At 41.2% G+C, this 15,212-nt stretch overlaps 1 protein-coding gene across 3 annotated transcripts in view; it reads right to left on the reverse strand.

The window, feature by feature from the left end:
• Positions 1-409: 409 nt before the first annotated feature.
• The window catches only part of slc16a4 (solute carrier family 16 member 4), a 31,103-nt gene continuing 16,300 nt past the window's right edge, over positions 410-15,212 (reverse strand). For 2 of the 3 annotated variants that reach the window (XM_042099629.1, XM_042099627.1), the window contains 8 exons: positions 14,510-14,645; positions 14,209-14,341; positions 13,976-14,119; positions 13,718-13,879; positions 12,230-12,850; positions 9,314-9,525; positions 3,331-3,424; positions 410-2,398 (listed from right to left, as the gene is read on the reverse strand). In XM_042099629.1, the coding sequence (XP_041955563.1) occupies positions 2,193-2,398; positions 3,331-3,424; positions 9,314-9,525; positions 12,230-12,850; positions 13,718-13,879; positions 13,976-14,119; positions 14,209-14,341; positions 14,510-14,645 (1,708 nt within the window). In that variant the 3' untranslated portion in view covers positions 410-2,192. The remainder of the gene's footprint in view (positions 2,399-3,330; positions 3,425-9,313; positions 9,526-12,229; positions 12,851-13,717; positions 13,880-13,975; positions 14,120-14,208; positions 14,342-14,509; positions 14,646-15,212) is intronic. The other variant, XM_042099630.1, reaches the window with a different exon arrangement.

A 15,212-nucleotide genomic window follows, 5' to 3' on the forward strand; every position in this document is an offset into this window, starting at 1 on the left:
CCGCCACCTGTGGTATCTTTATATATATATATATATATATATATATATTTGGCTGACACTTATCCAAAGTGAATTATTATGTAAATTATTACATGGCCCAGCTCTTTAACCACTACGTTATCACCACCTCTTAATAATTGTAGTAATTACTGCAGTACCAGTGGTAATTTTTAGTATCTTAAGAATGAACATGTGTCTTCTTCTTCTTCTTGTTGTATTTTTGCTAAATGTGTCCATAAACCTTTCAGATCTTGCAGGTAAAATATATTTGAAAACAATTATCCCTATCCATATGCAATGGTCTGCATATTTTATTAATAGAGGTGATTTCACCAGAGTTGAAAAATATGACAAAATATCTGTTATCCAAGAGATTGTGGTTTTAGCTTTTAGACAAACAATGGACCAATAAATATTTGATTAGTGGTCACTAAAGTCTTTATTGCAGATGGGATGAAAGTTGTGACCACTATTAAAATCAGTTGTTAACACCTTGTAATCAGTTTCCCAACAACCACGATCCCACAGACGCATACAAAATGCTGATGGATTAAGACAAGTACCAGTAATTCTGCTCAGTCCACAACAAAATCTGCTCAACATGTTTGTAATCATACATTCTATTTACATTTAGACGTCTGTGCCCAGCTCAGGCTATGTCAATGTGTATGTCTCAATATACAAGACCACCATGGGGCACCAAACTCCTCAAGAAAGCTGAGGAGATTAAAATGGAAATTATGTTTTCCATTGAAGTATTACATAGTGGTGTGACCAATTTAAGAAGATAAACATGGTACCCCTTAAGTGACTGGATATAAACCCAGAAGTCACAAAGCCATTTCAGACATTCAGTGTTTGCCAAGAAGGCTACCTAATAACATTCTGATTTTTTTTTTTTATAGAGAAGACAATGGGATATGGGTTACATAAGGTTAGAGTTAAATTTGTGAGTCCAGTGCGTATGAGCTTGGAGTGGATTTCAGTAAGCTGAACAGAGGTGCAGTGAGGATTTAGACTAATTGAAATGACATTCTTTTTGCCAAAACTTCCCATTGCCACTAGGGGGCAGCACACAACAGAACACATTGTGTTCACGCACATTTCAAAATCACAACAGAACACACATGAACAAACATCTCTAGGTGCTACCAAGTACAGTCAATGGTACTGCATTTCATATTGTGATGGGTGTGAATGCATAGAATATCTCTGCATCTTTGGCTTACATTATAGAATAATTAGTAAAGTTAAGTATATAAAGGCAAATGGTGGGACAAACAAAGTGAAACTAGCATTTCAATACAAAATATACAAACTCCAGTGCTTCCCACATAGTCTCTATTCAAAATGAGTAAGCCTGTGACCATTAATTATACATGACAGAGCTTACATGGGATTACTAGAGAGGTAGATCAGTGTAGGAAGGAATTGGCAAAAATGAAATCCAAATGGCAGTTTGCCTCTAAGTTTTACCAAGTTTTAAGCTTCTCCCAACACTCTTCCAACTATCACTAATGCAGTTGAATAGCTTCATGCTTCATGAAACCATCTGGGATGTGCAATAGGAGAAAGCATGTTTCTTTGCAGTGATAAACTCGTTTGAGTTTAAAGTTTATGCAACAGTCTGTCCAAACAAAAGCAATCTTCCTACTACACCAGAAAATAATTGGCTGTTGCATAGAATCTGACCTACTTTTGGCAAGAAAGTGCGTGTTTGTGACTATAGTTACACAGGACAACAGATATCAAGATCAATAATCTATTGAGTGTATTACACAATGCATCTGATATGCCTTTCTGTTAACAGCTACAGTATGCAATGCAAAATCGAGAATACAATCACAAGTGACCAATGCAAGTCTATTCATCATGTTTTCAAAAGCCGATGATGCCAGTGGAAACAAAGGGAGGAAATAACAATATGTCATAATATAAATGTCTATTTGGCATATATAAAAAGTTACAAAACAGGATTAAGCCTTTGCATCTGTGAACTACAGGTATAGTCTCCGTTTCATCTTCAAGCACTGGATGTGTGTTGGTTAGAATGCATTCAACTCTTTTCCTCTGCCAAGGAACTTGACTGAAGACAGTGATATTTTCTCCACCTTGGGCCGATACACATGTGGAAGTTCAAGGAAAGGGAACGTACAGAAAAGGGGAGTTGTTCCTGTGCCAGCTTCCATCTGCTAGACAACACCATTCCTGAGAGGCTCTGGGCAGAAGCAGCCATTGACTTTTCCTCCAGGTTCCCTCCCCAGGTCTTTGCCATTACTCCTCGACTGCCATCTCCGTGCCAGGGGCTCCAGGAAGAGTGAGACAGAGGAGAGCAGGTAGCACACTCCCGCTAGGTAGAAAGAGCAATCGTACGTCTGGGTGTAGTCATACAGAAAACCTGAAAGGTGAGAAGCTCAGTCAGGCATTCACACATATCTATTTTTGGAGGGTTAAGTTCACAAAAAAAAAAAAAAAAAAAAAAACATGTGACGAACTTTCAGTTAGAAGACCATATATCTCTCTTGAAACTTATTTTGAATGGATCTGTAATACAAAATTGTAAATGGATACATTGGTCAGTGGAAAATGTAGCAAGCTGGTCTGAAAATAGGCATTTTAGGAATAATTTTGGAAAGCTTAAAAAGCTTTTAAGAGAATACTGCTTCCATGAAGACAAATCACTTCTATATAAGTTTGGGCTTTTGCCATTTTTAACCAGCTGGGTGGTTGTATCAGTCATAACTCAAGACACTGGGGTCATCATGGAGCCCTGTAAACTCAAAGCCCCCAGAGAGTCAGCCAAACAGCACACACCACACTATTTCTGGACCCCCTGTCCCTCCCAACTCCCTAATCACATCTTGACTTCTCGAGCAAGTCTGACAAGCTGGTTTGCGTTAGCCCATCTGGGAACTGTGACACCAGGTTCAACAACAACCCCACCCAAAGAGGCCCCCCTTCACAAGATAGTGAGAGAGTGTGGAATAGTGTTTCCAAGAACCGTGACATTCTCAGGTTCTGGGTTAACCTTCCCCTTACTTTAAAGGACACTCCAGAAAAACAAGTAGGTCACAACTACCAGAAGAAAGTTTGTTGTACATTTTTCAGTTTTTAATGCTCCCCCGGTTTTAATGGCCAAACTCAGGTAGGATCAACCTACACAGGGTGAGCCTGAGAGAACACTGACATTTGAAGATAATGGTGAACATGTTCTGGCAGCCTAACAGTGCAGCACACCCTCTCAGCCCCCCCACCCCACGCAGCAAGCATGTGCACTCCACCTCTCACCTGACGTCATTTCATCACCATCTGATACTTGTGCACACATACCTGCAAGCGGAGGGCCCGTCAGGCAACCAAGCCCCACAAAAAACATGGAGAAGCCCATCGAGTTGTTTACTTTCTCAGATCCCACCAGATCTACCTGTGAATGTAAATCAGACAAAGAGTTAAACTGTAGCCTCTCAAAAGAGGTTGAGTGACATTTGGAGGGTTTTATTGCCATTGAAGGTGAATGATGTGGGTGTTTGTTTTTCTTTGCCATCCACTTTGTTGTGGGGGGAGGGAGAAGTTAGAACTGAAGCTGTACAGAGCATGTGGACTGCTACCTGATTGATTTACAGACCTCAGGGGCCCCTCTCAGCTGAGCACACTGGTATGGGAGGTGCAAAGCATGACTTCATTTCAATAGGCCTTTGAGAGAAACGGCTCTATCTACCTATCAACACAGCATGTAGGGAGAGAACGTCCTACGTGGCATACAACATCTTGCAAACACTCACAAAAGCACAGCTGCCACCGATCAAAGCTGATAGCATGCTAACTGGTGTCTTTTGGCGATAATGTTGACAACGTTGTGTTCTTCTCTTCAAGCTTCTCTTGAAACTTTGCAGAGCGGTCCAGCACAGACCATCAAATGACAGGTGTCATCTATTCTTTATTAAAATTCTATGAATTTTAGGATTACTGTATACCAAAACTAGGTGCCTATTACACATTCTTCAGAAAGCTGTCAACTGTATACTGCTGCTTATATTTACTTATGTACAGTAAATGTCAGTTCTTCAATTTTTACTCTGGATATTAGCACAAGACTAATCATTGCAAATCAGTATTGATTGACTGGAACACCCCAACAGATTTCTGTGACATAATACTAGTTCTGTTGTCTCTTAAGTAAATCAGGTTTTCTAGGCCAAGTATACCTGCGTACTCAAGGAAATTGGTGTCTGCATTTATCCCATCCGTGAATTAGTGAACACACAGAGCACACAGAGTGAGGTGAAGAACACACTAAACCAGAGCAGTGAGCTGCCTTGCTACAGTGGCACTCGGGGAGCAGTGAGGGGTTAGATGCCTTGCTCAAGGGCACTTCAGCCGTTCCCACTGGCCAGGGATCGAACCGGCAACCCTCCGGTTCCAAGCCCGAAGCCCTAACCAGTAGGCCATGACTGCCCCAAAGGCCAATAAAGGCCAATACCCACTGCCGATGACATTGGATTTGACGCTCAAGAGATAGAACAATTTCCGAAGCTTTGGCGTTGACACGCATTAGACGCCACCATTGGGCTTTGCTCCGTTAAAAGTAATGATGTAAACTTTGGCGTCACTTGACGTGTGTCAGGTGCGTTGGCCTTAAATGAAGCAGGAACAAAGATTGTTTTTCAGTGGGCACACCTCTGACTGGAATGCAAAAAGAGCACCCCACCTCTGACACTACATCATCTTTCATAAACCAGCTTTAGGCGGAAGACAGGTCCCAATGCTGGGGGGTAACAACCAGGACAAGGATACAAGGATACAAGGATACAAGGAAGTTTATTGTCACATGCATATAGTTACTGGAAGTAAGAAATGCAGTGAAATTATGTCTGGTGTCAGCCTATTTGTGCATTAATGGGGGGGGGGGGGGGGGGGGGGGGGTAAAAAGTGCAGTAGAAGAGGGGTTTAGTAGATTAAGTGGCAAGGGCTGCATAAAAAGGTGGGGGAGGATTGGGATTGGGTGGGGGGCACCAACAAGGAGCACCCAAGAGCAACAGGGGCAAGGAAAAACTCCCTTACCAAGGAAGAAACCTTGGGCAGATCCACGGCTCAAGGAGCTAACCCAACTGCCAGGGGTCTTGGTGTGTGTGTTGGGGGGATGACAGGGGAGATGGGATAGTGTGCTGTGTATGTGGGGAGAGGGCAGTGTGCAATATGTGTATTGGAGAAGCTTCCTCATGAGACAAAGACATTTACTTGAAATTTCTGCTCATCTCTACAAAATAAATTACGTCATTTGTTTCCTCAAACGAGCAATCCAGGTGGAAAACCTAAACTGGTATATTTGTGACATGTGACCTCAATGTGACATTGAGGAATAAATCAATGATGGTCAGTTCAGGCAGTGGCAGAGCAATGACTGTCATCTACAGAATACAACAGAAATGCCTATGCAGTACACTCCAACTATAAAAACTATAAAACATTCCATATTGTATCACCTTCACTTTAATGGTTGCCTAAATCCACAAATTTGATGTTATCATTTCCTTTTCTTATTACTTAATAATGTAATATATAAATAGTCTGTCTGTTGCTTGCATTAAACTCCAGTTTTGAGGGAGGTGTGTACTTTTAATGCACTTTGTTTTAATGAGGAAGGGGAGATGACAGTTACCTGTCTTTTAACCTGCGTGTAGCCGGTAGATGAGCAGGCATGTTTAGAGGGCTCATAGCAGGATTTACCCTGTGTTGTTTTGCTGTGGATTTGAACACTGGAGGAGTATATTATTGTTTGGTTTTGTTTATGTAAAGCACATTGAATGACCTCTGTGTATGAAATGTGCTATTTAAATAAACTTGACTTGATTATACTCTGAAGGCATTAGATTTAGGCTACTGCAAATACAGGAACCATTTTTTATAAACGCGACAACTGGCAAGATTGCACATTCCTTATGCCTCTCATCATGCTGTAGGCTACTTTTTTTCTGGGGAGATTTTGTTTTTGTTTGGGACTGGATTTGCATTTGAACGGATTGACTCTTTGACTTTGGGACAGATGGAGCATTGAGGGACAACAATTTGCTTGTTAAGAAGGAAGCACTGCAAAAACTGCTTATCTAACCAAGTGTTATCAATCTTTTATTAAAGGGGTGGTTCAGGATTTTGGACATAGGACCTCACTTCCATGCTAGCAAGTGTGATATTTATCAGTGGAGACCATTTTTAACATGTTTCATCCAGTCCTTCTAGTTGCAGAGTTTGCTGGTGCTAGGCTAGCGCAAGTCATCAGTATGTGTTAGCCTGCCACTAAAAATAGTCTTACCCACTCCACAGTACACACGAGGCAAATAAACTGTAACGGCAGACGATCGATGTAAATGTCTGTGTTGATAGTTTTATTTCTAACATTATTCTATGCTTGCATTTCAATGATCGCATAACATTTTGAGGGACTAGTTTCTTAGCAGCGGAATTATACTTGCTCCGGTTAGTAGTACTGCGCCGAAAAGTAAACAGAGAATCACACTCCAACAGGGATACCTAGTAGAATCCTAGGTAATATCAGTCCGCCGCTGTCGTTGCTTATATCCCTACTACCAACTTCAGAGAAAAAAGTATAACTATTGCAATGCGATGCAAAGGTAGTTTTATTTGTAACACTATTCTGTCAACACAGACATTTACATTGATTGTCTGGCATTATAATTTATTTGCCTCAGGTGTGCTTTGGAATGGGTAAGAATGTTTTTAGTGGCAGGCTAGCACATACTGATGACTTGTGCTAGCCTAGCAACTGCGAACTCTGCAACTAGAAGGACTGTGTTGAAAACGGTCTCCACTGATAAATATCACACTTGCTAACTTGGAAATGAGGTCCTATGTCCAAAATCCTGAACCACCCCTTTAAGATCAAACATCTAGTTGGTATTGTTTTTAGTATAAAGAAAAGTACCTAGCACTTTCTCGTAAGATCATTTTCACTTAATTTAAAGGGAAACTATGCCGTTTTGGTCATTTATTCGCTGTTCTCTCTCTTTTTGTTCGCAGGTTTCTCTCCCCCTACAGCTTCAGATTATATATTTTACGATACTCCTCAATTAGTCAGTCTGCCGTTTCCTCTTTCCCTGTTCCTCCGACAACAGTTTACTCGCTTTCTGCTTCTTTTCGCTGGCTTTGCCATGACAAATGTCTGAGAAACTTCCATCGCTAGCTTGTTCTAGCCGCTTCCTGGTGTGTATGTGTGTGTGCAGTAAAGCAATCCGTTACATCAAGAGGCTGCGAGACTTTCTGTCTCTGAGAAGTTTGGGCTGGTTTTTCCGCTCACAGAAGCTACAGTGAAGTGAGACGGCCACCATTCACCCCAGAAAAACTCATATAACTATTCTAATGACTCCGAAGCTGTTAAGTTAAGGTAAATTAAGCTAAACAAACTGCATAGTTCCCCTTTAATAGCAGCCTGTATTAATTCAAAACATCTTATCAAGAGACATTTGCTTAATGCACTGGCAGCTAAATTTGTTTTAATAAGACGGGCTGCTATAAAATTCTTTATCTTTTATACTTAAAACAATACTAACTAGAGTTTTGATCTTAACATACGATTAATAACAACAAACATTAGATGAGCAGTTTTTCCATAGTATTTCTGGAGAGGCATTGAGAATTAAGACATGGTATGTGACTTGCCTTGAACCCAGTAGAACACCTTTCGGTTATTTTAAAGGTACTTCTGTTTCAACAAGTTAAAATAGACCTATGGGTTGCACAAAACTTGTCACTGAAGCTGAAGCGAATTCCAAAATTCCTCTCAGATTACACAGCTCCATTCTTGTCCCTTTAAGAATAGGCTGTTTCTGGGGCCTGTTGCCTTAAATATCCATAGCTGAATCAATTCAGACACCTGCATGTCGATCAAATTCGTGACTACAGAGTTTTATTTTAGCATGGGTTTCCTCCGTAAAAGAGACCTGCATGTAACTTCACAGCATGCGGATAATACTTAATTTCACGGACGTGTTTTGGCTTTATTTTTTTGGCAAAAAAACGTCACTCTTAACAGCCGCCAGTCTTTGAGAAGATGTGAAATATCCACTGGAATTTTGTTTCTTTCTATTACACCTGCCAGGGAATCTGTGTTATGTGGCTAAGCTACTGCCTAGCAGGTAAAACACATTTAAATGGCTATAGCTTACATTTAAAACAATTTATTAGCTAGAAATGAAGCCACATGTCTACATTCAATGCTATTTAAGCCACTTCGAAAGTTTGTTTAAATCCAGTGATTCTGCCATCATGGAAACGGAACGTCACACTTCTGTACTCTATAAGGGAGATTTCTGAATAGCTCAAAGAAGCACATAGTTTCTGACATCAACCTCTCTCAACTAACCCACTAAGTGTTTGTAGAAGCATCGGTGACCCAAGTGGAACCAGAACCAGAAAAGTGAGTTTTGCATAATATGCCCACTTTAAAAACAAAGGCAGAGAAACACTATAGTAACTATAGTAACATTATATATATATATTTAAAGTGAAGCACTATGTGTGGTTTACTGACCTTAAATTGAAAAATTTATTGAATAATAATTAGTACCGGTAATTAGTTACAGTAACTAGCTACAGTGAGCAAACTCACTTTTATCCAAACTGTCGACTGTGGGTTTAATGTCGCTGTGTTAACGCTAGTTCACTGTCTGTCTGTGCACATGATCCAAACGCTGGCAGACACATCAGTTGTAGTATAATATTGATCATGAAATCAGAATTATCTTGTCTTAGTTTTGTGTACGAATACTATGACCACCTCATCGTGGGGGCCTCAAGCAGCCGCTTAGTTTGCTTATGCCTCAGGCCGGCTCTGTAGTGGATAGTAGATAATACAGTAAATCAAAACTGATTTTTTTTATTTGATATAAGAACAAATACCCTTCTGTTCAACTTAGAAGTCATGCCATGATTGTAGTGTAAAGTGAAACAATTTAGAATCATAAGACATTCAAGTACTTTATGAGTTCATTTCTGTTGTATATGCTGTATGTCTGTATGTCATCCAGCAGGGCTTGTTTCCTAGTGTTTCCTTATTCTCTTTAGCTGATCATACATGGGGCAACATTTTGAGCAATATTGCTGGGCATTTACTTAACCAGTTCCATTCATTCTGAATTGGACGATCATGACAATTTGCCTACAGATGATTAAAGTTCTCGAGAAAATAAACTGTTGCGCAATATCAATGGGAACAGAACCACTATAATGAGGAACATTGCTCAAAAAGTTGCCCTATGCATTATCAGCTTTTGCATAGTTCGCATTAATCAGCACTCACCAGGACAGGCAGCAACAGTGCCATGTAGCCCCCGCAGAAGATGGCGAAGAAGACCGCGTACACCATAAGGTGCATGTAGGATGTAGCCAACGGCGACAGCAGGTTGACCACACCACACAGGATCAAGTAGGCCTTGTGGTAGTGATACTTATGGAGAAAGTTACGGTCTGCCAACCAGCCTGATCCCAGCTGGGCCATAGTCTCTGTGATGCCTGAAGAGAGAGACCAAACTCTGTAATAGTCATATTTTGTCAGGTCTGATTATGTTTTCTCTATTCAGCACTATATGAAATACTAAAAAACTAATCCACTACTAGTCCCCTTGATTAATCTGACTTAAAGTGGTGTTACTCTCTAGTGGCAGGTTAAACTATGCATTAGATGATGTTCAGCACCTTACAAACTCCATATCATGGCACTGAGGAACCTCACATGCTCTGTGCTCTGCACCTTGCCTAAAGTGTGTAGTTTAATGTTGAAGACAGGCTGTGAAGACAAATAGCCCACCATTACAAACCCAGACATAGGCTACTAGAGATAGTAGCACATTCTTCTTGCACTAGTCAAAATTGCTCCCTGGCATAAACCCCAAAACGACATAAACAAAAAAATGGCTACTACAGAAAAAAGGAATTCTTTTAGCATGCCCTTGCAAGTCTTTCAGTGCCTGGAGTCTCTCATAAGATATGGTAATTCTATATCACTGCAGTCCAACTGTTTGGAAAGAAGTTGGATATTGATCACTTCAGGAAAAAGCTGCTGGCAGCACTATCCAGCAGATCAATGGAAAAAAAACAGCTCCCAAACGAGGACCGATCAATGGGTCCCATTTCAGCTGCAGCCGCATTATAGAGAATGCTGGTGATGAGGCATTTCAACCTCAACTCCTTGAGTTTGCAGTGGACTTGCCACATGGCTATAGCCCACTGCAGTGACACGAGAGCCATGTGTTTCCAATCACCTTTCTGTGCGAGCTAGTGCTAACAACCAACAGCTGTTGCAGAGATGTTTGGAGAACGTTAGTTGCCCCAAAACTGCAGTGCACTCCTTTCATTTTCTAATTGAATGCAATCTGCAGAGAAATTGAACCGAGTGAATCCTCCGATGTGACACCCCTTCAAAAGTATGTGCCACAGGATGCTTAGTGGTGGTGCAGAATGAATTGAAACAGCTGTCTATTGTTTATGTATCCTCTGCTGACAACCAGAGGGTATCTCCTGGTGTGCTCCCTCTTGAGCACAGAGACACTGGGAGCTTGTTTGTGTGTTTTAATCTCAGCAGGTTAGTCAACGTTTGCAGCTGGTCCCATTGAGCACTCCATACTGTGCCTAAGGCAGTCTCTCTGCAGAAAGCTAGTTGGGCTTTGAAAGGTAAGCTCTTTGACGTTCTGTAGCATGGACCTCTCCCGTCAGTCACACAGAGAATAACCAGTATCCTCAAGCTTCCTTTAATTGCATCTTGACAGACGTGTCTGACCAAAGACTCAAAAAGGTTGGAAGGACATGCAATGTCCACTGCGTCAGTGCAAAACAATGCTCTCACAATATTAAGTCCACGTCCAATTTTCCTGCCCACTCATTAAAATACAAGCGTGTTTGGCCTGCCTGGCCACCCCTTTGTGTGGCTTTGCTGCCTCATTGAGTCTCGGCACAATCTCAGCCACTTCAAACTTTGGGCAAAATTGGGAAGCCCCCCTGTCACCACAGCAGCGACTCTACTCTGTAAGCCGTTGCTTAGCGACTCCCTGGCTCGCCAGCACTGGTCTGTCACGGGAACACATTTGTAGAGGCCTGGGACTCTGGGGGCCAGTCTCTCTGTTTCAACTGAAAAGAGTCTTTTGAATTGGGGGGTTGGCAAAGGGGGCTAGAAATGAGTTGGGGTTGGTTGGACTTAGTCGACATATCAATATGACATGGGACAGTAATCCCTCTCTGTGGGGGTAGGAGTAAAAGTAATATGTCTGCATAACTGCGCTGTGCATTATGTGTCACTGTCGATGTAAAGCGCAAGGTTAGTACTCAAGCTTCACTTCTTTATCCAAGTACTTTTATGGGATGGATAAACACATTTCCCAGAATTTAGGAGCAGACTGACAACAAGTATAGAGTGATACACGTCCAACCTCCTTATTCTGTTTGTCAGAGTAGTGTAACACTCATCACTGTGCCATGCTTCATAGATTTAACCTCAATCACATTTAACCCCTCCATCCATGGAGCAGTCTCATTTCCTCTGCCAGCACGGACCTCATGCATGTTGTCAAGTTTTTTTCTTCTTCTCTTGTTTTCATATAATGTGGTTTCATCAATGGGATACTTCTGAACTCAACTGCCTCGGCCAGTGGGCTAAAGTTCAGCTTTTATGTAAGAACGTTCATTACATAAGACTGCAGATTCTGAGCAGCTCACAAATAATTAATGCACAAAAGTTGACTGGGGACTTTTTGTATCACCCTCAAAAGCTCAGTGAAATGCATGCTATGGTATTTTCAGCTACAATAGAAAATAATGAACCTTAATTGCCCTTAATAATTGATACCATAATATTAATATCCACAGTCATCAGTAGCGAAATGGCTGGTTTGGATTAAGACTATAGGACTGTAAGATTTTTGCTGACTCAACAACTATTTTTTTCTCTGAAATTCAACTTTTAGACAAGCACCATGCACTGTTTCCTGTATTTACGTGCTTAAAATGCTTATTTGACACCCTGAAAACACCACATGCTCCACAGGCTAGTAATCCTCAAATTAAACACTACCGCAGCTGCCTCATGATCTGATAATCCTTGAGGTAAGCGCAATACTCCAAATGAGATCTGGTTAGTGGATATTAAATGGTTGATTTTTATTTTTATTTTTTAATGTCTGCAACATGTGCTAGAAAACTGAAAAGCAGAAATGGAAAAACTCACCAGCCAAGGAGATGATGAACGAGGCGTCCATGGCATCGATACCAAGATTCCGAGCTCGTGCAGACAGGTGGAAGTAGGGGATGAAGTAAGCTAGTTGGCTGAAGACAAGAGACCAGGTGTAAATGCAGAAGAAAGGGTTCTTCAGGAGAGAGAAGTCCAGAGCTTTGTTTTTTTGGTTTTCACAAGAGGCCTTCTCATGCAATGAAGCATTTGCTAGAGAAGAGGCTCCGTTGCGTTCCAGAGGAGGATCCCCTGTCATGGTGCAATTGCTCTCTAGCCCATTCACTCCATTATGGACTAGCTGTGTGACTTCCACACTTGTGAGATCATTCTGCCCCTTGCCTATTATCTCTGGGCTAGACGCGGCCCATGTTGTGGATGGAGAAGAGTCTGCTTTGGCAATTCCATTGGCCACCGGTGTAGACCCATTTACGCCGTTCTTAAGTGGCTCCTTTTCTTGTCTATTGAGAACACCATGCTGGCCTTTTTGGATTGAAGGCGAGGAGGGAGACGAAGAGGTGGGGGGAGATGGAGAGGAGGAGGGCCTGACGTTGATCGGTCTCAGAAGCATTCCTGAAGCCACCAGGTTCAGCATGAGACCCCCCAGGATCAGCAGAGCTCCTGTGCAGGAAGAGATTTGCCCCAGATCAGCTGTGCCGTCAAACATGTTTCTGAATATAAAGGATGCTAAGAAGATCATACTGGTGGACAGTTACAATTATCAGTAAGCACATTTTCATAATCATCCAATCAAATCCCATGGAACTGGTTGTGAGGTTGCCCTGCAACATTGCAAGAAAAGTTGTCCCATGTCCCATCACCTATAACGTTCTAAATGAAAATTTTAACAAATCTAAACAGATCATCAAGCTATACTATTTCAGAAGAGAATCTGATACAATATTCTCTGGTCAAAAAATGTAAGTGAAATTGTGAACCTTCCAATAACTGATGACCTGGTGCCTGGTACCTGTGGATCAGTCACAAGCCTTGGGGAAGGTGGGTGTTTGGTTTCACCTATGCCGATTTAAAGTTTTGGGCTAATGGTTCAATGGCCCAGAGAACTAATGGTTTTGTGGACAGATGAGTCAAAAACTTGGCTTAGATGAGAGGTATTAAAAATGACCTTCAAACATAATAAGTCATCTCAAATATTGCAACAGGGTGATGATAAGATCATGGTTTGGACAGGAACAGAAATATTTCTTTAAAGGCATTGGGTTCACACCAGTTGCTGAAAAAGGGGTTCACATACTGTTCACCAAGGTCATTTCATGTCAGATAATTGGGATGATAAATTTAAATTCATTCATTGAAAATAGATACTTTGTAAATTGGAAGTTAATATCAGCATTTCTTAATTATGAAGTTTAAGATGGTTGCTCTCTGTTCTGTGATGAATGCTAATCATTTAGACATGTTAGTTCTAAGAAACAGTGTCTTCGATGTCCGTGTTATAGCAGAATGTTTGAGTGATGTAATATTTACCTTGCCAAGCATAGTGGTCCAGAAGAAGCTGTGTGAAAGGAGCGAGAGCAAAAGTCAAGCCCATTCCTGAGCGGCCAATGGAATATGCAGTGGCCAGCCTCTTCCGGAAATATGTTGCCGTAACAACAGAGCTGGCTTGGTACAGGAAAGCAAAACCTATACCTACATGGAACATGAATGTTTGTTTTAATAGACACAACATTCAGACATGCTGAGTTGCACTGTTTTATGCTATATAGTTTCAGATTGGGCACTTACCCACAATCAATCCCATGCTGATATATAAGAAGACAACATTTGTAGCAAATATGCTGATGAGGAAGCCTACAGTAACGAACAGTGCTCCCATGATGGAGGTGATGCGGTTTCCCAGCTTGGCACATGCCACCGAGGCAATGGGACCTAGAGAAGCAGGTTCAGCGATATTGGTTCAGAAATCAGCCGAGGCCAGATGTGATGTGTGAGGTATGACAATAGGAAAAATGGCTGACCTCCAGATAGTCTGAGGCTCGACATGATTGAGCCAATCCAACTGATGCTTTCAGCCGAGCCTCCAAACTCGTCTTGGAATGCCACAAAAAAGATGCCGAAGCTCTTCAGGGTTCCCATGACCAAAACATTCACCTGTCCCAACAAATGAAAACAAGGTTTGTACTGAAACGGAATCATTAACAAGCTGCCTAGTTGCCTGGAACAAGCAGTATTCAATTTGAACTTAAATTAACTTTTACTATTCAGTGAGTTTGAAATAAATGTTTAAAAGCATTTTAGCTTAGGGTAAAAATAAAATACCAAAAAACAGTGCAGAACCACCATCCAGCCCCATCCTCCATCTGGTGGGTCCACATATTGAACTTCTTTCTCTTTCTTGGTGGCTTCATGGTTCACATTCTTTTCATACTGGAACATTTTGGCTAACTTGCCATCACTGAAATTATAACAATTGTTCTGTTACCCAAACAAACAACCAATAGCCAAAATGGAACACTTTCTTCCTGTCAACCAGGTAACATATTTGTTACAAGTTAATCACTTCTGGCTAGTCTTCTAGATGTTTTGAACTTATTACAATTGTTGCGGAATCGCTTGACCACCAGAGTGTGCCTGAACCTGTCAGCAAGCTGCAGTATTTGTAAATTTTTAATGATTCAAGTCTCAAGAGGCATTGAACCATAACACTGTCAGCAAATTGGATATTTTTTCAGAGAACATGGTTAAATTTTGATCAGACTAAAAACGAAATAATAATTAAAAAAAAAAACTGGATGATATACCCACAAAAGAGAACAGTTCACTGCGTTACCGCAATAACATTCAATGTTCAAGTCTGTACTGCTCCTCCAGCATGCGTAAGCAAGTAATGACATACAATTTACTACCAACTTTTTTTCATAGAAAACAGATAGATAGATAGATAGATAGATAGATACTTTATTGATCCCCAGGGGAAATTCAAGGCAAAGGTAGATGGATGACTGCACCTTAAAGACATACA

This window comes from Alosa sapidissima, chromosome 7 (genome assembly GCF_018492685.1).
Source record: "Alosa sapidissima isolate fAloSap1 chromosome 7, fAloSap1.pri, whole genome shotgun sequence".
Taxonomy (NCBI): Eukaryota; Metazoa; Chordata; class Actinopteri; order Clupeiformes; family Clupeidae; genus Alosa; species Alosa sapidissima.